Here is a 22,611-nt window from a genome sequence, read left to right on the forward strand (position 1 = left end):
AAACTAGCAGATGGTGTTCATGATGAATATTATCACAGCTTATTATCATAGCATCTAAATGCGCAGAGTGGTAAATGGATTGTAAAACAAAGAGGAGCGGCAATGGTTTCACGCAGAGCTTGTTGATGACGTGGAGGGACCTGCCAGAGGAAGTTCATGAGGCAGGCATAATTGTATATTTCCAGAAGCAGATGGATTGAGGATGCCAGGAGGAAATGGGGCTAAAACAGAAAAAGAGGATCAAATCTGTGGGCACAGTGGTTAGCATTTTCTCATCGGGCAGAAGGGTCTGCATTTGTGCTCTGTTGCTCTGTTACTCTATCAGTAGGATGCGCCAGATATCTCTGGACAGACATGCCGACAGATGGGGAATGGTTGGTCCCTAAGCCAACTCTTGCTCTGATACAGGGGATGTAGGTTCTGTCATATTTACAAAGTAATCATAATCTCCGACTCACTGACTGCTTCTATGTAATTCAGATAATCACCGGCAGGTGGAGCATTTCTGCACCGGGACCAAAGAGTAAGCAAAAATCAACAACCAGGAATCGTCAGTCGGATTCAGAATGGCTACAGGTATGATCACTGGGATCTTTATGATTAAACGTCTGTCCCATCTGTGCACAAAAGTCCAGGCTCAGGGCTTGTTGCACTGCAGGGACTGTTTAGAGATGAAAGACATCTCCAACTTTCATTTATAAAATTCAGAGACAGGTGATAAGAGCATTTCCAGAATTTCAGAGATTGTGTGATAACACAACAGTTCAGGTTTTGGTTGGGTAGCTAGCAACTCCCCTTGATTTTCTTGAATGCTGCGCAAAGGAGATGAAGTGAGTTTCCGAAATCTGTTTTCTGTAGCCAAGCCAAGAACATTGCCAATGTTTAGAATTGCTGAGGATCAGGAGATAGCTCATTATAGGTAAATTTGTGGTGTGTTTCTGTGTTTTAATACCCCAATGAATGTCTGGGCTGTGGACAAATGGTGAAAGTTATTTTCACAAAAGACGTTTAATGAGCTTCAATGCTGATACAGCACAGGAAATATAAAAACAGCAAGAGACAAACATAATCAAAGAAGGTTCACATTCAGCAACACAGTTCCACTCCAAATCTGGTCAGCCGGAGTCTCGACTCCATTGATTGATGGCACTCTGTCTATTCTCGCTGGAATTTAGAAAGGTGAGGGGTGGGGGATCTCATTAAACCCTTTCAAATGTTGAAAGGCCGAGACAGAGTAGATGTGGATCGATGTTTCCTGTGCTGGGTAAATCCAGGATAAGATGGGACAACGTAATGTCATTGGGACAACGTAATGTCATTGGGACAACGTAATGTCATTGGGACAACGTAATGTCATTGGGACAACGTAATGTCATTGGGACAACGTAATGTCATTGGGACAACGTAATGTCATTGGTGAATAGGATTGCGGTGAATCCCACAGCATTTCTGGAGGGGAACTAGGGTAGAGACATAAAATGATGGAGGAACTCAGCAGGTCAGGCAGCATTTATGGAGGGGAACTATTTTCTCTGAGTCAGAAAATGTTCTTATCGGATTCAATCTTTTGTAAATGAAATATTCAATCAGCAGTCTCTCAGGCACTAATACATTCTTCCTGTAGTATTGCTACCAGAACTGTGCACGCCATTTCAACTGGTCCAACCAACAGTTTATAACATTGTCACAAGATATCTCTGCGCCTGTGTTCTGCTCTGTAGCTAATGATGGCAAACCTGTTAAATCTCGACTCCACACAACGTCTCCTGTAATCCGGTGGCTGATTTGTTTGTGACTCTGTGAAAGGGACAGTGTGCATATCTAGGTAAGAGTCAGTCTGTGACCCTGGGGACAGGACCGTTTGTCACTCAAGGCAATGGTCAGTTTGTGACCCAGGGGACAAGACGGTGTGCGTCTCGAGGTAATGTTCAGTCTGTGAACCAAGGAACTGGACACTTTGACACAGCAGACGGAAAGTATGTGATCTAGGGAATCTTACAGTGTGCAATTCAGTGGTTGGTTTGTGTGTGACACAGGTGACGGAACAGTTTGTGACCTAGGGAGAATTTTCTTGTGGAAAATAATCCCAGTGTTATTTCCCGGTATCACCGGACACCATTCCATTAAGATCCCTTGGTTATCAGTGTGTTCAACTACTGCAGAGCTAGTGATCACTATTATTGTGTCGATCCTGTTCTGTAGCTGGGAGTGGATGTGCCTGGTCACTGGCTTAGTGCGATGGTCACCTGGCAGGAAGTGTGGTTCACATTCACCAACACAGTACCACTCCAAATCTGGTCAGCCGGAGTCTCGGCTCCATTGATTGATGGCACTCTGTCTATTCTCACTGGAATTTAGAAAGGTGAGGGGTGGGGAATCTCATTGAACCCTTTCAAATGTTGAAAGGCCTAGACAGAGTAGATGTGGATCGATGTTTCCTGTGCTGGGGAAGTCCAGAATAAGATGGCACAGCCTCAGGATAAACATTTAAACAGTAATTTCTTTAGCCAGAGGGTGGTGAATTTGTGGAATTTGTTACCACAGGCAGCTGTGGAGGCCGAGTCATTGGGTGTATTTAAGGCAGAGACTTGTAGGTTATTGATTGGACACGGCATCAAAGGTTACGGGAAGAAGGCCGAGAAATGGAGTGGAGGAGGGGAAAAAAGGATCAGCCATGGTGGAGCAGATTCGATGGGCCAATTGGCCAAATTCTGTACCTATGTATTATGATATTATTGTGATTCACCTATTGTGAATCCTTGTTTTGCTGAGCTCTAAATCATTCTAGTTTAATTTGTATTTCGTCATTTATTTCAGGTGGGAAATTAAATCAGGTACGGAAATTACTCAGGAGGTTTTCAGTAGGCAGCTCATCGAGTGAAGATGATCGGGACACCGGAAACAATGCACCAAAGCAGGGTGAGACTGAGAGCAATGTCCCAGTTGAATGCGGTCCGGCTGCAGAGGAGGAGGAGCAAATTCTGCCCAGAGACAGTGATGTCAGAGACACTGATCAGGACCCTGGAACCAGCACAAGTGAGGCGACTGTCTGTCAATTCGGAAGCTCTTCAAACATGGAATTGCCAAGTCTCAAACAAGGAGTGGGTGAGTGAAATGTGAGGGTGATGTGTTCTCAGAATGTGGTACGGAGGAGGGTAAATGTGAGGCTTTGTTGGAGGTTGAGAAACATAGATATTGTTCAGAGGAGAGGGAAAATGTGTGGGTGTGGTACATGAGGCAGTACAGCACCCGTGTCCCCACTACAGGAAATGTACTACCTGTTTCAAGGATTTCCAGGATGTGTATCGGAGGGAAATCCAGCTGTCCAGCTTAGGAGAGCATTTCTGGGGCATGAGTTGTGGGAAGTGCATTCGCCAGGATGGACACAGGATCACTGGGAAGCGAATCTCATTGAAAGCCCCAGTAATTATTCCCATCCTAAATTGAAAATGGTGAGTGAGTTGGGTGGGATTGATTCGTTTCTGGCAAAGCAGTCCTTCTGGTAAAGCAATTCCCAGAGCACTGTTGGGTAAGTTTTGAGGCCAGTCTTAGGGAAAGGGACATATGTGTACACGTGGAACGTCACTGGTCAAAGATCGCCAGCCAGTTTAAGCCTCTGACTGCTATGGGGAAGATAATGTATGAATCCAGAAGTTTAGTTCCCAAGCATGTTAATTTTCTCTATGAGACTCCCATGTGGGACCTTGTCAAACACCCGACTAATATCCAAATAGGCAATATTCATGTGTAACTTCATCCATCACTTTTGTCACCCCCTGGAAGAAGTGAATCAAGTTAGCAAGATGCTATTTCCCCCACCCAAAGCATTGCTGCTGATCACTATCCCACCTCAAACATTCTCTCTTTCATACGTGCATGGGACAGAAAATATAAAAGGCTGAAGGTGTTTACCACCAGCCTCAATGACAGCTTTAGTTCTGTATTTATATGACTATTGAATGGTCATCTATTATGTTATCATTGGCTCTTAATAATAATAAGACAATTTTATATATAAAATTATAACCATGCATTTTGCAACTAATAACCAGTCACTGACGTAACCAGAATATACTTCCAGAAAGGCTGAAAGCATACTGTTAGGTTATGAAGGGATTTAAGGATTAACTGATAATAAATGATGTAATCCTATATCAAGTCTGGCGGAAAAACAGAGGACTTTTATGCTTTTATATTGACTATGGAAAAAGAAATTTGGACATTTGACTCTGTCCCTCATTCGTGGTTAACAAAACCTCCTAAAATATACACCGAATACTTGTGAAACATCTACAGCATCTGACGAAGCATTGAAGTACAATAATCACCGACTAACAACTGCAAAGGAACAAAACTGTTATCAAAATAAACATACGCATTTTCTTGAGCGAAACGCTAAGCCTGCTATGGTTTTGCCTGGCTTTAAACCCCCTCTCTAATTTACCGAATCGGAGAAAAACAGAAAAACATGTATTATAGCTTGTCGCATCTGCTATAGAGAATGATTTGAAAATATTCACTGTTGCATCTGTAAAGCAACTAATTCAAATAACGGAAGTAATTTCCAAAGATATAAACATTAGCTTTAGACGAGAGAAGTATAGAACATAAACATTACGAAAGATGCAGTGGAGCTTGCAGTATATGACAGATCATCATGAATCAATATAGCAGATACATGAATATGAAATATGTAAGTATATTTAGGATATCAACAAGCAAAGGAGATAGTTCACCGCGTGATAAAGAGACATCATTCAACAGAATTTACTTCAGGGCTAAAGAAAGTCTGCCAAACAGAGCTGAATAGTAACAATATAACAAGAGCAATAAACACGTTCGCTCTGCCTATATTAGCGTATTCCTTTGACATAACACCTCGGTCTGAAACTGATCTGGAAAGCTTATACATATACTAAACTCCAGGACAGTACGTTTGTTGTTTTTAACCTCCTCCAGTATAGGTTTGGCTTTACACTTGGGGTCATTGTCTTGCTGCAAATCAAATATTTTCCCAAGTCGCAGTTCTCCTGCAAACTAAATCAGGTTTTCTTCCAGGATTTCCTTGTATTTTGCTGCATACTTTTTACCCTCCACCTTCACATGACTTCCAGGACCTGCTGTAGTGCAACGTCCCCAAAGCATGATGCCTCACGGTAAGGACAGTCTGATTTTGATGATGTGTAGTGTTAGGATTACATCAAATATAGCATTTAGTCTGAAGGCAGCGCTCAGTTTTGGCTTCATCGACCTTAGAACATTCAGGGTCTCCCACATGTCTTCTGGCAAACTCTGGCCAAGATTTCATGTGTGTTTTTTTTCCTTTTTTTTTCAACAGCGTCCTTCGCTTTGCCACTCTCCCATAAATCTGTGACTGGTGAAGCACCCAGGTAACAATTGTTGTCTGCGCAGTCACTGATGCTTGCAACTCCACCATAGTTGTCATAGGTCTCTTGGTGGCCTCCGTCACCAGTCTTCTTGTTGTAAGCTCACTCAGTTTTTGAGGACAGCTCCTCCAGGCAGATCTAGGGCTGTAACATTTTCTTTCCATTTATTGATGATTGACTTAATTGTACTCCAAGGGATATTCAGTGACATGGAAATTTCTTGTATCAATCTCCTGACATGTACTTTTCAATAACCCTTTAACGGAGTTCCTTGTAGTGTTCTTCTGTCTTCAGGGTGTGGTTTGACTCGCCAACAGTTGAAACTTCCTGGTACATTTGTAGACTTACTACAATAAATTCAGACATCTTGACTGCACACTGGTGTCCAAAAACAGATCTCAATTTAAATAATAATGTGACTTCTAAAACCAATAGGCTGCACCAGTGCTGACTTGTTGTGTCATATTAAAGGAGGAGGAATGCTTACGCAATCAGTCATTTAGTGTTTTATATTCAGAATTAATTTTGATCACTTTACAGAGATTCTTCCACTTTGACACAAGTCTTTTTTGTCACCCGGTTCGGATATCGCCCAAGTACGGAGTGAGAGACACTGACGCAGGTCAATAGTTCACAGAATTTAATGCAAACGATATTACAGGGAAAAGAAGACAATAAACACTAGGCCAAACAGGGTGGTTGACTAAGAATTTCAAATGGAAAACGAAGCCTACACTGCGGCTGAAAAAAGCAACTAAATATAAAACTAATAGCGCTAGTCTTCAGACCCAGTTGACTCGACAGTTCAATTTCTCAGGTCGAATGCAAGCAGGCAGCGAAGAATTGTTGAATTCAACTCTCGACAAACACTATGATGACAAGTATTGAGTTAAATACTATCAAAATGAAATAATAATTAGCTGTCATGCGCATATTCACAAGCGCATGCCGTATCTACTGCGCTGCTGAATCCGTGTTCTGACACTTTTATGTTCATCAGCGTCAAAAAAGCCACATTAATGCCACTATGATTGAATGTTGTAAAACAATAAAACATAAAAAAACATGGAATATAGAAATCTGCAGCGCATTACAGGTCCTTCAGCCCACAATGTTTTGTTGACAATCTACCCTTCTCTAGAAACTGCCTAGAGTTGACCGACAGCATAGCCCGCTATTTTTCTAAGCTCCATGTACCTATCTATGAGTTCCTCAAAGGACCCTATTGTGTCCGCCTCTACCACCGTTGCTGGCAGTGGAATCCATGGTCCCACCAGGATCTGTGACATCTCCCGTACCTCCTACTTCCAAACACCTAAAACTATGACCCCTCGAGTTAGCCATTTCAGCACGATCAATGCCTCTCATCATCTTATGCACCTCTATCAGGTCACCTCATCCTCCGCGGCTGTAAAAGGAAAAGACCAAGTTCTCTCAACCTATTCTCATAAGACATGCTCTCCAATGCAGTCAAAATCCATGTAAATCTCCCCTGCACTCTCTCTACTGTATCCAGACCCTTTCTCTAGTGAGGTGACCAGAAAAAAATACAGTACTCCAAGTGCGGTCTGACTGAGGTCATATATAGCTTGGACATTGTTTCACAGGTCTTGAACTCAATCCCACAGGTGATCAAGGCTATCACACCATATGCCTTCTTAACAACACTGTTAATCTGCACAGCAGCTTTGAGTGTCTTATGGACACAAATTCCAAGATCTCTCTGACCCTCCACACTGCTAAGGGTCTTACCATTAGTATTATATTCTGTCTTCAAATTTGACCCACCGAAATGAACAACTTCACACTTATCTGGGTTTGAACTCCATCTGCCACTTTTTGACCCAGTTCTGCATCCTATCGCTGTCCTGCTGTAAGCTCTGACAACCCTCCAGACTATCCACAACATCCCCACATTTTGTGTCATCAGCAAACGTACTAACCCACCTTTCTACTTCCTCATACAGGTCATTTATAAAAATCAGAAAGAGGGGTCCAAGAACAGAACTTTGCATAACACCAAGGGTCACCATCTTCTATGCAGTATTCCAACCATCTACAACTTATGTGGGAAAGCTAATTCTGTATCCACAAAGCAATGCCTCCTTTGATCCCACACCTCATTACTTTCTAAACGAACCTTGCAATGGAAACCTTATCAAACGGATTACTGAAATCCATATACACTGCATCCACTGCTCCACCTTCATCAACATGTTTTGTTACATCCCTAAAGAATTCAATCAGGTTCATAAGGCATGACATGCCCTTGACAAAGCCGTGCTGACTATCCCTAATCAGATTATGTCTCTCCAAATACTCAAAAATCCTGCCTCTCAGAGTCTCCCACAACAACACACTCACTCAACTTGCTGGCTGGTCTATAATTAAGTGGGCTATCTCTACTCTCTTTCTTGAACAAGGAAATGATATTTGCAACCTTCTAAACCTCTGGTCCTTCTCAAAATACAATTGACAATGATCATCGCCAGAGGCTCAGCAATCTTCCCACAGTTGCCGGGGAGCAGATCTCAACAGGCCCCGGCAGCTTATCTAATTAATGCCTTTAAAAAACTCCAGCACATCCTCTTTCTTAATGTCTACACACTCCAGCATTTCAGTCCGCTGTAAGTCATCCCCACAATTGTGAAGGTGCTTTTCACGTGTGAATACTGAAGCAAAGTATTCTTGAAGTGCCTCAGAATATTTAAAATGATCGGCAGATTGAGAAATGTCTGTTGATAATGTAGCTGTGAATTCTAACCAATCCAAGTTGACATTGCTGGTGACCCACCCACAGATTTGTTTTACTTTCCTGGCGTCCCGTCAGCTCCAATGATGATTGTTACCAAAGTCGCTAATAAGTGTTCGATACTTTATTAGCAATCAGCAAACATACAATCTTGAAGTGATGAAACTGAAATGTCCCCAAGTGTCAGTTCAGCGTATTTGAATGGATAATAATAAAATATGTGACAACGGTCAGTTCCCAGCTGTGTTCCGCACAGAGCAAAGCAGAAATATGTAACTGCTTCCCTTTGTGTTTACCACACCTCGACTGATGTGACTAGTTGCCATAAAAAGCATCAGTAAAAAACAACACAGAATACAATGCAGGTAGACAGCAGATGCATGGTTCCTACACACTGGTTCAGCACTAATACAGCGACTTCCACCTGAAATGTTAACATGCCGTCTGTCTTGTTGAATAATTCCAGTTTTATTTATGGTTAAAAATATCCCAACTTGTTTTGGATGTACGGCAGTCGACATTGTGTTCAGCAAGGTGCCATTTAACTATCTGATAATAGCCAGGTGACATGAAAGCTTGACCAGAGTTTAAGTGCAAATGATTTTCTTAAAGTCGTACAGGAGAAAATGTAGTGGCTCAGAAGATGTCGCGATGCTGTGTGTGTGTGTTTGGTGCGGGGTGGGGACGGGGAGGAGGGTGGATTGCATTGTTCAGGATGTCACAGTGCTTCTACATAGAATCAAACCATAGAATAAAATCATAGAATCAAAAAAGTTACAGAGAAAGGTTGAACAAGTCTCTATTCATTGGAGCGTAGAAGGTTGAGGGGGGATTTGATCGAGGTATTTAAAATTTTGAGAGGGATACATAGAGTTGACGTGAATAGGCTGTTTCCATTGAGAGTAGGGGAGATTCAAATGAGAGGACATGATTTGAGAGTTAGGGAGCAGAAGTTTAAGGGAAACACAGGGGTGTATTTCTTTACTCAGAGAGTGATAGCTGTGTGGAATGAGCTTACTGTAGAAGTAGTAGAAGCCAGTTCAGTTGTGTCATTTAAGGTAAAATTGGGTAGGTATATGGACAGGAAAGGAGTGGAGGGTTATGGGCTGAGTGCGGGTAGGTGGGACTAGGTGAGATTAAGAGTTCGGCACGGACTAGGAGGGCCGAGATGGCCTGTTTCCATGCTGTGATTGTTATATGGTTATATATTGCCTGAAGCATCATTGCCAGGCGATGTTAAACTGAAAGGAGACGGTGAGAACAGGTGTGACAGAGAAATCTGTGTAATCCATTGATGAGAGGAAAAGACGTCCCATTGGCCAGCAGAAAAGCTTCAACCCACCCTGGTGTAACAGTTGTCCATTACTCACCATAGCTCCATCAGTGGTAGGAGGACCAAAACAGTGGGTGCTGTCTGCTCAACCTGCCTTGTATTCCATTGACGCATCATTCCCGGTCCAAGACACCGGATTCACTCCTAAAAGGGAATTGTCTGCAATATAGCAGGCAGAGTAGATACCCCAAAGAATCCTGGTCCAGTGTACAATCCATGGAGAGATCGGAAATGGACATTGTCTGACTGTGGGGGGATGGACACAGATGGAGCAGGTCATGTCAAGGCTTCAGTGGACAGGCCCAAGATATTTGGAAGTGTTTTCCTCAGTATAAAAGCAAAACAATGTTCTCCTTTACAGCTTAATTAATGTCTGAAACTCCTGATACTTTTGTTTGAACAGAGCATCAAAACCGGATCACACCTGTCCTCAAAATGGCACAAGGAGCAGGCATCGGAAGAGTTCCAGTGCAGTCAACATCGGGAAAGGTCACGGGTATGTCTGCGAATTATTTTAATTTATAAATATTGCCTTGACTCTGTGTCTGGGTTTAATTCAATATCGTCAATTTCCAAATTATTTGTGAGGGGACTGAGCAGAGACAGATAACATTTCTGGGGGAAGCACAGTCACACGTGGACAGGGTACAATGACTGTTTTCTTCCTGCTCCTCTCGCAGATTGTGATGCATATTAAAACAGTGAGTATTCCAGAACACAAGACATTCCATAGATGCTGAAAGTTTTGAGCCACACAAGGGCACACAAAATATTTTCGGAATTCACTAGGTCAGGCAGCATCCATAGAGAGAAATAAACAGCTGACGTTTTGGATTGAGACAACAAGGAGTAGAAATGTGGTAATATCTAGAATTTCTGTCCCCTTCATTTCCAGTCCCGATTAAGGGCGTTGGCCTGAATCATTGATTGTTTATTCTTCTCCATAGATGCTGCCTGATCTGCTGAGCAGCCTCAGCATTTTGTGAGATATTCCAGAGATTTGCTGAGGAAGGGTTTGACCAGGCAGGCAGACAGTAACCCAGAGCAAAGCGATGGTGATGGGCAGTACCAGGAGAGTGATGGTGATGGGTTACTATATTCTCAGGAAGAAGCAGAGCTTTTCAAATAGAGAGGTATATACCCAGGGACACAAAAGGCAGCCTTCAATAGATGGAATTATGCCTTTTCAGCCTCGGCCGGCAGAGATTTTCATCTGCTCTTCCCAGGTCCGCGCCCATTTCACCACTCCCAACTCCCCTCCTATATATATTTCGGGGTGTTTGCTCACTTGGTGCATCATCTTTAGGTTCAAGAGAGAAAGTTCCTGCCCAATAATGCTCCTCATTTTCCTTCACAGGTCCGAGCACAGCAATCACTAAGCTCCTGGCAAGCTGGAACGATTTCCAGCTGCTGCAGCTGACGGACTTCTACCGGGACAGGCTGGAGCAGGCGATGGAAGGAGGGGTGCACGGAGTGAGCCTGGCGTTAACGGCCGAGAATCAGTTCAGCGGAGAGGAACATCGGGTGAGTGAGAGGGAGAATGGGTTTGAATTTTCACACATCACAGGACTGATGGGTGTCGGAACTCTCACTCATCGGATAATAAATTAAATAAATGAACAATTGGAAAATAAATACTGTACATCCAATTACAAAACGAAATGTGACTCTGAACCAGTGGTGGAAAGAGGTGAAAATACGCGGCAGACTGGTGGGTTGCTGCTGAATGTTAAGAGTGAGCTGCAGCTGTATGGACCGAGAATAGAGGAGATTGTGGAAATATGCCAGGATGTTGTGCTTTCGGAAGTCCGTGCAGCGTAACAGCTGGATGGCACTGAGAAGTAGGGTATCATCTGTGTTCGCCACAGGAGCTTGAGTGTGTTCTGTTCTGGGTGGAGATCATTCTGTTACAATCTGTAACTGCAAACAATGTGGATCGGGGAACACTGCCATGTTGTAATGTGTAATCACTGAATAAACCTCCACTGGAAATGGCAAAGGAAAGGCATCAGGTGTCAGCCGGTAATCCGCTGTCATGTTGGACACTGGCGGACTGAGGAGATGAATCATTTTTTCTGCAACCTCTCCAAGACTGCTCACTCTGTTATAAAAACCTGCCTGACTTCTTTCTTCGTCTGTGATCGTTATTTTCTGATTTCTGTTTTACACCGTCAAATTCGATGAGGAATTATTTATGGATTTGGAGCCACGTCAATGGAGCGGTCACAGACCAGCCAGGATCTCATTGACTGGTGGACCAGGTTCACGGTGAATGTCCCTCCGTGTGCTCTGCACTCAGAATGTACAGTCCATGTCCAGACAGGATCAGTGACTGCTCAGTGTGATCCCGTTACAGAGCACATCATTTACTTCTCATTCTCTGTGTGAATCTGTCAGTCCCCAATATGTTCACTGTTACTCTTCACAGAAAATCTCTGATCTCGCTGATAAGGGAGAGCGGGCGGACAGTTCTAAACTCCTCCTGAGCCTGGTGATGGAGAAGGGCTCCCGCGCCCGGAGGGTGATGTGGGAAACCTTTGTCAAAATGCGGATTGGTGTCCCAAAGTTGGACAAAATACTGAAAGAAATACAGGAACATGGTGAGATAGCATCACAGATGAATTTAATTTAGGATTCAATCACAATTGACTTTATAATTTTATACATTTCAATTCCTCAAATGATTTTATTCCGAATAGGCTGTGTACCGATCCATCGACCCGTACCGGAGATTCCCAGAGAACTGAAAGGTAAGTGAAGAAACGCTGTTTCCACCGATGGTAGATATTGTGTAGGGCCATATCGATGTTGAACCACCTGGATTTGACCAGGTATGTGGTGGCACCATGAGACACGTGGAAAATATTTGCTGGAGGGATATCTTTCTCAGGGCATTATCAGGAACAACTCATAGAGTTGGGGTGTTTTCTGATAGGGACCACTCCTCTCTGACTCTTACAACGACAGGTCCCTCCACCGGACCAGAGTGGAAAAGAGGACGATCTGGAGGAGTGAAATTCTTAGAAATTCTTCACTCCGAAAAGTGAAATCCTTCCCCTGCAGCTGCACTACCTGAGCAACAGCTCTCATCCTGGATAATTTTTCTAAATCCCCTCAGATCCTACAGATTATCATTTTTAGAATTGAGAGTCCACGGAAGCTCTCATCACAGAATAGCAATGAGAGCATCCATTTAATGAGAAAATCAGGTAACACCCAACTGCTCTGTTCAACCCCAAAGCAGCATATGAACCCAACTTTGTTCACATAAGTACTGCCTTACTGCAAACACTGCTACAGTTATCCAGTTTTACTTCCAACTCAATAATCCTGGGAATTCCATCAGGAGACAGTGTTAGTGAGGGTGTGATGGGGACAAAATCCTCAGCTCAGTCCACAGAAGCTGAAGTTCATGTGATGTGTGATGGACACTGTGGAACGGTGAGAGATGGGAATTGGGACAGAGAAACCAAGGTAGCCTGCAAACTTGTTCTTCACTGGTCTTCATGTTGTTTGCCGAAGGAACAGACACAGCAGTGAAATTCCCACACCCATTTCTAATACAAAACCGATTCATTCCCTGATTATTGAAGAATATCATTTCTAACACTGTCACTTTGTCTGAAGTAACTATTTAAACTACCAATATTTTCCTACGCTCCCCATCCCACCCGTATACATTGAACACAGACGCCACACATCCCTGACAGGGTCCCGACACACTGTGAGACCCCCCACACCCCTGACAGGATCCTGACACACTGTGAGACCCCACACATCCCTGACAGGGTCCTGACACACTGTGAGACCCCACACACCCCTGACAGGATCCTGACACACTGTGAGACCCCACACATCCCTGACAGGGTCCCGACACACTGTGAGACCCCACACACCCCTGACAGGATCCTGACACACTGTGAGACCCCACACATCCCTGACAGGGTCCTGACACACTGTGAGACCCCACACACCCCTGACAGGATCCTGACACACTGTGAGACCCCACACATCCCTGACAGGGTCCTGACACACTGTGAGACCCCACACAGCCCTGACAGGATCCTGACACACTGTGAGACCCCACACACCCCTGACAGGGTCCTGACACACTGTGAGATCCCACACACCCCTGACAGGAGCCTAACACACTGTGAGACCCCACACACTCCTGACAGGATCCTGACACACTGTGAGACACCACACACCACTGACAGGTTCCTGACACACTGTGAGACCCCACACACTCCTGACAGGATCCTGACACACTGTGAGACACCACACACCACTGACAGGATCCTGACACACTGTGAGACACCACACACCACTGACAGGTTCCTGACATACTGTGAGACCCCACACACCCCTGACAGGGTCCTGACATACTGTGAGATCCCACACATCCCTGATAGGGTCCTCACACACGGTGAGACCCCGCACATCCCTGCTAGAGTCCGGACATGCTGAGATCCTGCACACTCCTGACAGTCCCTTCAAATTCTGTGAAATCCTGGATACACTTTGCAGAGTCCTAACATACTTTTACACGTCCTTTCAAAGGATTGTGTTCAGCAGTAGTGCAGCTGCAATTAGCTGTTTCCACATTTTGCCTTCCCCTAATTCAGGTCTCAGGGCATCGACATCGCTTTCCATGATTGTGACAGATAGTCTCTGTGTCCAGAATACTCTCTCACTGGCACCCCAAACACTTGTCCAGCTACATTATCTCCTGCGTCGACGGGTCGACGGAAGATACAGGTTAGGCTAATAATCCTTATTGTATGGACGGCGGTCCGGGTGAGTGAACATGATGGAATGGTTGGGACTGAAGTGGATAGTTCTTTGGAAAGAGTGTTGTGGGTCAGGTAGTTGGACATTGAGAGTGGATCAGCACATGGAAGTGTGATGTTGTTGTCTTTATGAAGACGTGATTGAGAGAGACAAGATTGGCAGATCAATATTCCAGCGTTACAATATTTCAGATAGAGAGGGGTGGTAACACGTTTGAAAAGGTTTATTTGCTGACCTGGGGAATTTCACAGCTGCAATCAGAGAGGACACACTGGGGATTTCAAGTACTGAGGCAATATGAGTGCATAGAAATAACATAGATACAGTCATTGATGGGTTTTTACAAAACATCTCCTGGTAGTCATCATGAGATACAGGAACTAATATGTAGGCAAATTCTGGAAAGATGCAAAAGCAGCAAGTTTGTTGTAGTGGGTAATTTTAACTTTCCCTGTGTTGCTGATGACCTTTCATTCTCTGTCCCGTGTTTCCTACCTGCAAGAATATTTTAGGAATCTCTGATGGTGAGATGTGTGTAATGTGTGAACTAGAGGAGAGGCCAGACTGCAGCTGGTATTTGAAAGTAAGCCGGCAGGTTGCTGAGGTTTCAGTGGTGGAACATTTGGGAACAGTGAACGCAACTCCTCTTCTCAGATGGTTATGAATAAGTAGAGGTCTGCAGCTTATAGAAATATACAAAACCTACAGCACAATACTGGCCTTTCGGCCCACGATGCTGTACCGAACATGTAATTATTTTAGAAATTAAAAGGCTCTATTGTTTCTGCCTCCACCACAATCGCCGGCAGCCCATTCCACGCCCTCACCACTCTCTGCATAAATAACACTTACCCCTAACAATCCCTCTGTACCTGCTTCCAAGCACCTTAAAACTGTACGCTCCTGTGTTAGCCATTTCAGCGCTAGAAGAAAGTCTCTGACTATCCACACAATCAATGCCTCTCATCATTTTATACACCTCTATCAGGTCACCTCTCATCCTCCGTTGTTCCCAGGAGAAATGGCCGAGTTCACACAAGCTATTCTCATAGGGCATGTTCCCCAATCCAGGCATTACTTGTAAATCTCCTCTGCACCCATTCTATAGTTTCCACGTCCTTCCTGTAGTGAGGTGACCAGAACAGAAGACAATACTCCAAGTGGGGTCTGACCAGGGTCCGATATACCTGCAACATCACCTCTCGGCTCCTAAACTCAATCCCAGGGTTAATGAAGGCCAATGCACTGTATGCCGTTTGAACCACTGAGTCAACCTGCATAGCGGCTTTGAGTGTCCGCTGGACTCGGACCCCAAGGTCACTCTGATTCTCCACACTGCCAAGAATGGGGTGTGCAGCATTGGGTGTGGGAAAGATAACTTGGGGGAAGGCAGTTTCAGTGGCAAAGGCTTAGATTGAGAGCACCTCTTGTTAGACAAATCCCCAACGGGCATGATTAAATATTAGCTGAGCAGAATTTGGGTCTGGAATGTTGCAAAGAGGATTAAAGCCAACGACGTCAATGCCTGTAGATCTTGATGGGAGATGTTGTAAATTTAATCTGAAAGGGAGAGATGAGTTTCATGATGCTGAAATGAAACAGTCAGTTGTGGAGGGTGAAGAGGCATGCCAAAGAATGCATTGGGATACAGATCGGTTGCAGATGCGGATGGGGAACTATCAGGTGGAGTTTAATCCAGAGAAGTGAGAGTACTTCCAATTCAGGAGATCAAAAGTATGGGGAAGTACAGAGTAAAGGTCACGACCCTGACGTCATTCATATCTACAGGGATCCTGATATCCATATCCATAGCTCCGGAGGCAGGCGGGATGAGTTTATGGGGACATCGTGCTAGCAGCAACTTTGTGTGAAGGTCCCATACCTATACTGTACTATGCAGGTCTTGTGACAGCTGAAATCCTGAACCACCTGCTGCCAAAATTCCTCGGTCTCTGCTCTCTTCACGACCCGACCTGTAATCGGCATGGTTTCAAACTTGTATTTAAAGTCGCTGACCAGTAGCACCTCCCCTTTCTCCCCTTTCCACAGACGTTGTCTGACCTGTACTCACATCTACACTCCAGTCCTTCTACAGCTGTGCTGCAGAGGGCAGGCCAACATGCTGCATAACTGTGGTGGACTGGAAGGCTCTACTACCGGTAGTCAAAATTGCCCAACGCATCACCGGGACCCCCAGCCTACCTTCAAACAGGGACGTATAAACAGAAAGGCTCCGGAAAAGGACCAGTAGCATCAGGAAGGATCCCACCTATCCTGCCTATGGGCTGTTTGCCCCTCTCCCATGAGGGAGGAAGCTACGTAGCATCCACAGCAGGACCACCAGACTCAAAATCAGTTACTTTCCTCAAGTAGTAAGACTGATCAACAATGATTAAGCCACCCCTACACAACTAACAGCCCCCACCCCACCACCAGCACGATTTGAAACTTTTCTGCCAGAACCACCTGAGGTCAAAGTAACTCCTGTATCGTATGTATTTATATTTATTGTGTTTTCCATTGTGTTCTTTATCTGAGCTATTATGTGCTGCATCACATCCGGAATAAAAATTATGCCCTGTTCTTTTGCACTTGAGTATCTTCAATCTTGAATCTGTTGAGCATTTGCAGCTCATACTCTTTAAGAGACAATAGATCTGCCGTCTCAAACCATTTTCCGGAGGAATTCAGTGAGCTGAGTAGCATCTATGATGATGGGGGGGGGCTTAATGTTTTCGTTTTGTGTCAAAATGCTGACAGTCCCAATCTCCTGAACAAGACATTGACATTTTCTCACCCAACAACCCTCACCGACAGTGCACGTGCTGCTCAATAAAGCTACTTCTTTGTATTTTGAATCAGTGATGGTGGGTGGGAGGGGAAGCTGTGATTGCCTAACCTGCTCCTTTCATAGAATGCCCACGATCCTTTTCTCCGTCTCCATACGCCACATGAAACATCCGGCTTTCAAAGTTCTTCCACAGCAACAAAGATAGCTCTGACAGTAGTTGGACAGTCGGGGGTCAGTAAACTACCAGGGAAATACTCACCTTCACAGCACAGTTAATGTGGAAATGTGAATATCTGGTGTTTATCTATTCCAGGCCTCTCTGTCCAGTCAGGGCTCTGTTAATCATATTTACTTTACTGTAGGAGCATCCATTGATTAATCCATTAATGCAACAGCTCTGAGCTAACTCTTGTGTGCTTAAATACTGAGTTCTGAGGTGAGGCATCTAACAGTTTGTCCACTGTCTGTTCCCATGGAAGATGTTCAACAGAAACACAAGGAGACTCTGTGGGAACAAACTAAAACACTGAGAGTGAACACGATCCTGATGCGGGAGAAGGTGAAGGTTTTCCAGCTGGTTGATCGATACGCTGAGCTCACGGTCATTTCTACTGTTCGAGATCGGAGACTGGTGGAACACGAGCTGCTGGCAAGAGGCAGAGATCACGAGGAGTGGAGAGAGAAACATCTCGGCAGAGAGCTGGAGAAAATCCGGACTGATCAGCTGTTCCAGAGCAGCTTTTCCCGGAGTAAATCCAAATCTGGGAGTTCGGCAGCAGTGGCCGGAGTCCCGGGGATCGGGAAAACAACAATGGTACAAAAGATTGTATATGACTGGGCCACGGGGACAATATTCCAACAGTTCCAGTTTGTCTTCAGTTTCAAATTCCGAGAGTTAAACTCCATTAACTGTAGAATAAGCCTGAGGGAACTGATTCTGGATCAGTATCCTTACTTTGGGAATATCCTGAGAGAAGTCTGGAAGAACCCAGAGGGATTGCTGTTTATATTCGATGGTTTGGATGAATTCAAGCACAGAATCGATTTTGCTGACTGTCGGAGAGATACAGAGCCCAAGCACCAGTGCCCAGATCCCGAGTGGTGGTGTGAAGTGTCTGACATTGTGTACAATTTAATCCAGGGCAAGCTGCTCCCAGGGTGTTCAGTGCTGGTGACCACCCGCCCCACTGCGTTACATTTATTGGAAAAGGCAGAGATCAGTGTCTGGGCTGAAATCCTGGGATTTGTTGGTGAGGAACGGAAGGAATATTTCATGAGACATTTTAAAGATCAGACGGTTGCGGAAGCTGTTTTCAAACACGTGAAGGAGAACGAGATCCTGTACACCATGAGCTACAACCCCTCCTACTGCTGGATCCTCGCTCTGACACTGGGCCCCTTCTTCACACAAAGAGTCAGGGACCCACAGAGTGTTCCCAAGACCATCACCCAACTGTACTCCTACTATATTTACAACATCCTGAAAAACCACGGCCGTGAGGTTGAGAACCCCCGTGATGTGTTACTCAGGGTTGGTCAGATGGCCTTCAGAGGAGTGTCCGAGAAGAAGATTGTGTTTACAGATGGAGATTTGATCAACTACAATCTGCAGCCTTCCCAGTTCCTGTCCGGTTTTCTAATGGAGCTTTTAGAGAGAGAGGATTCTGCCCGGTGTGTGGTGTACACATTCCCACACCTCACCATCCAAGAGTTTGTAGCTGCAGTCGCACAATTCCTGAATCCACATCCCGGGGATAACCTGAAATTCCTCACTGAAGCCCACAACACAACAGATGGGCGATTTGAGGTATTTCTCCGTTTTGTTGCTGGTCTCTCCTCCCCAATGATTGCTCGGGGCCTGGAGGAGTTTCTGGGTCCATTTCCTCATCAAACAACCTGCCGGGTGATTGACTGGGTGAAGGAGGAGGTTAAATGCCAGAGTGGTAACACATGGAATGAAGCTGATAAAAGGAGCTTCCTGAACACATTGCACTACCTGTTTGAGTCTCAGAATCGTGGACTGGCTCAGGCCGCACTTGAATCTGTGGAAACACTTTCATTCAGTGGAATGACACTGACCCCGATTGACTGCGCGGTCCTGTCTCATGCAATCGGACTCTGTGATACAATAAAGCAGCTCGACCTGGAGGGCTGTTACATTCAGTGTGAAGGAATCCAGCGGCTGGGACCCTGGCTCTACAAGTGCCAGGACTTGAGGTAACTTGATTTATCTCTCACTCTGAACTGTGAAACTGTTCCATTGTGTTGTTTCAATTTCAAGGTATTTGGGTAAAACTGCAGTAAATCAAATTTTGAAGAATTGTGACAAATGCCAGGGGATCGATCAGTAATTCCCCAAGAACGGGAAGGGTCTGTGGTTCCTTGAGAAGGGATGTTGGAGACTTCATCAGATCAGCCATTGGTTTAATGGTGGTAAATCACAGGATTGGCCGTGTTTCTCGCTGCCTGTGACATGTCTACTGACAGTGTTACTTCTCAGACACTGACGCCCAAACCAACACTGACTGCAATAGGTGGGTCAGAGCTTCACACCCCCTTCCGATGGACAAGAGACCATCAGCAGACTGTCCAAACTTTACAACCCCTTCCCGGTGAGGAACGGGAGACCAGCACCAAACTGTTCCAGCTTTACAATGCCTTCCTTGTGAAGGACAAGAGAAAGTTAGTGGACTGTCCCAGTGAGATTGGGAGAATTCCCTCTGTGAGATTGTCCTCCCCTGCCGTTCCCCATTTGTGACTATCACCAACAGTCCACCTGTGTCAATGTGGGCACTACCCCGCCCCCAAATGGTTATGTCCTCTATATATGGGCCCTAATTCAGACCTTCCGCTCACAAGCGATCTACCTCAGCATCCGATCCTCCTTCGGATCTCTCTTCCCCACGACCTATTTCCTGTCGGATCTCTCTTCCCCATCCTCTTGCTCCTGTGGGAACTTTCAGTCTTTCTATCGTTTTTCCTCAGGTGATCGCTTCAACAATGTCTCATCAACATTCCCCACTCAAATTCATTCTCACTGTGAGAATTTCTCCGACCCTACGGCCCTGCCCTTTCTGTCCCTGACATGTCAGGAACACTCTTCTGACCATCTGGGAATGGGACAGAATATGTGGAGTTTACAGGGTCACACCGACAGACTAAATTACCGACACTTGGTGAATACCCTGGAGCTGGTCAGTGAGGGACATTGACAGTGATGGGAACTCCGATCAGTGATTTACTGAAGGGCTTAATGTTTCCTGAAAAATCCGAGTGAGAGAAATTCCCTCAGACCCACAATTTGAATCACTTTGTTCACCAATTTCTCTGTTTGTGTTCAGACTTGGGGAGAATAAGCTGGGAGATTCAGGAGTAAAACTGGTGTCTGAGGCTCTGAGGAACATGGAGTGTAAAATACAGAAACTGTGGTAAGTACCAGACTGTGGGAGATTGTGTTTACAGTCACTGGGTGTCTGACACTGAACATTAATGCGATCACTAATTGTGTTACTGATAAACACTGGGGATTTGTACCGTCTCCTGTCTCTCTGTGTCTTTCACCCTCTCTATCTCTCTCTCTCTCTCTCTCTCTCATCTCCAGCCTGGGGGCTGTCGGTCTCACTGATTCTGGTGTCGAGGATCTCGCTTCCCCGCTCAGTAAAATATCATCACTAATGGAGCTGGACCTAGTTAGTAATAAATTGGGAGATTCAGGAGTGAAACTGCTGTCTACGGTTCTGAGGAACCCGGAGTGTAAAATACAGAAACTGGGGTAAGTACCAGACTGTGGGAGATTGTGTTTACAGTCACTGGGTATCTGACACTGAACATTAATGTGATCAGTAATTGTGTTACTGATAAACACTGGGGATCTGTACCGTCTCCTGTCTCTCTGTGTCCTTCACGCTCACTCTCTCTCTCATCTCCAGGCTGAATGAGGTCGGTCTCACAGATTCTGGTGCCGAGGATCTCGTCTCCGCTCTCAGTACTAACCACTCGCTGATGGAGCTGGACTTGGGTAGCAATAAACTGGGAGATTCAGGAGTGAAACTGGTGTCTGCGGCTCTGAGGAACCCGGAGTGTAAAATACAGAAACTGTGGTAAGTACCAGGCTGTGGGAGATTGTGTTTACAGTCACTGGGTGTCTGACACTGAACATTAATGTGATCCGTAATTGTGTTACTGATAAACACCGGAGATTTGTACCGTCTCCTGTCTCTCTGTGTCCTTCACCCTCACTCTCTCTCCTCTCCAGGCTGGACAAAGTCAGTCTCACAGATTCTGGTGCCGCGGATCTTGTCTCCGCTCTCAGTGCCAAACCATCACTGACGGGGCTTAGCCTTGGTTACAACTCGCTGACAGACCGATCTGTCCCCGCTCTCCGCGGCCTCATACTGGCTCTCCCGAGTCTGGAGTGGATCGGGTGAGTGTTTGTGTTAATGTTCAATGTGATAAAATACCATCGGATCCGCGGGTTTTCTGGTGATATTTGTCTGTGAGTGTTGTTGAAACATTAACCCCGGTCCCCTGTTACTGACACTGTTGCGTGATCTGTTTATTTCATCTTTATTCTTCCATCTGTTTCAGACTGTATGGGAATTGGTTCAGTTGGACCGGGGAGAAGGAACTGAGATGTCTACAGGAAACCAGACCCAGACTGACAGTGTCCATGTAAACAGCTGAATATTTGAACTTCCCCGCCCAATTCCCAACTGTTCTAACGGAGCTGTCTCCGACCTCGAGCTCAGTGACAGCGGAAGCGATCCCGTAGTGACGTATTTCTGACTGTTATCCGGCATGTTCATGACTCCCCACTTGAGACCCCGGGGAACTACATAGACAGGAAGAGCAAAGGGGCCGGGGCTCAGTCTGGGACACCGGTGTCCCGGAGTGGGGGGGATGATCCCGGGAGAGAATCCTTTTGCCCCCTTTGCTGAGGACGGTGCATTCGGCAGCCTGGCCGATATAATGATATTAAATGGACAAATCCCTCGGCAGTGACCCTGGATCTGCAGCGATCCCGGACACGGCCCTGAAGTGTGATTTTATAATCATCGGTTCCCCGATGCAGAGTGACGGAGAGAAACGGGACTGATTATTCAACCGGTCACTCCTTGTCGCCGGTCAGTTAATTGTGTGTGACTGTGAGTGAGTCGGGAGCAGCTTATTTATTCCCGCACGTCAGCAGTTCACACATTGTTTAATTTACATTCGTCATGATGAAATCAATAAACCGCTGTAACTTCCTGTCTTGGTGTCGGACTCGAGTTTTATTTGAGGTTTCTGCTGCCCCCCGCACCCTGTGCACTGCAACAGAGGGTCAGAGCTCCTCACACTGACACAGTAGCGTCTCAGCTCCAGGCTGAGGGAGGTCGGACTGGCAGTATCTGGGTGCCCAGGATCTCGTCTCCACCCAACCCCCTTCCTGGCTAACTGACCCCCTCCTGCCCCCGCAAACAGTTATAAGGTACAATTGTATCAGACGTGAGTCCACTGACGTAGTCACCAAAGGTTTAAAAAGGAGAGGAAGATTTCAACGATCCTTTAACTCGAAGCA

The 22,611-nt window shown here is 45.4% G+C and overlaps 1 protein-coding gene across 3 annotated transcripts in view; it reads left to right on the top strand.

The window, feature by feature from the left end:
* Positions 1-22,301, top strand: part of LOC132389667 (NACHT, LRR and PYD domains-containing protein 3-like) — a 49,890-nt gene extending 27,589 nt beyond the window's left edge. For 2 of the 3 annotated variants that reach the window (XM_059962205.1, XM_059962204.1), the window contains exons 5-16: positions 481-576; positions 2,818-3,105; positions 9,876-9,968; positions 10,830-10,996; positions 11,901-12,072; positions 12,172-12,222; positions 17,534-19,271; positions 20,396-20,482; positions 20,656-20,826; positions 20,984-21,154; positions 21,310-21,477; positions 21,642-22,301. In XM_059962205.1, coding sequence (XP_059818188.1) covers positions 567-576; positions 2,818-3,105; positions 9,876-9,968; positions 10,830-10,996; positions 11,901-12,072; positions 12,172-12,222; positions 17,534-19,271; positions 20,396-20,482; positions 20,656-20,826; positions 20,984-21,154; positions 21,310-21,477; positions 21,642-21,729 — 3,204 coding nt within the window. In that variant the 5' untranslated portion in view covers positions 481-566 and the 3' untranslated portion in view covers positions 21,730-22,301. Of the gene's footprint in view, positions 1-480; positions 577-2,817; positions 3,106-5,128; positions 5,157-9,875; positions 9,969-10,829; positions 10,997-11,900; positions 12,073-12,171; positions 12,223-17,533; positions 19,272-20,395; positions 20,483-20,655; positions 20,827-20,983; positions 21,155-21,309; positions 21,478-21,641 lie in introns of those variants that run through there. The other variant, XM_059962206.1, reaches the window with a different exon arrangement.
* Positions 22,302-22,611: the final 310 nt, after the last annotated feature.

Source organism: Hypanus sabinus, unplaced genomic scaffold (genome assembly GCF_030144855.1).
Source record: "Hypanus sabinus isolate sHypSab1 unplaced genomic scaffold, sHypSab1.hap1 scaffold_62, whole genome shotgun sequence".
Classification (NCBI taxonomy): domain Eukaryota; kingdom Metazoa; phylum Chordata; class Chondrichthyes; order Myliobatiformes; family Dasyatidae; genus Hypanus; species Hypanus sabinus.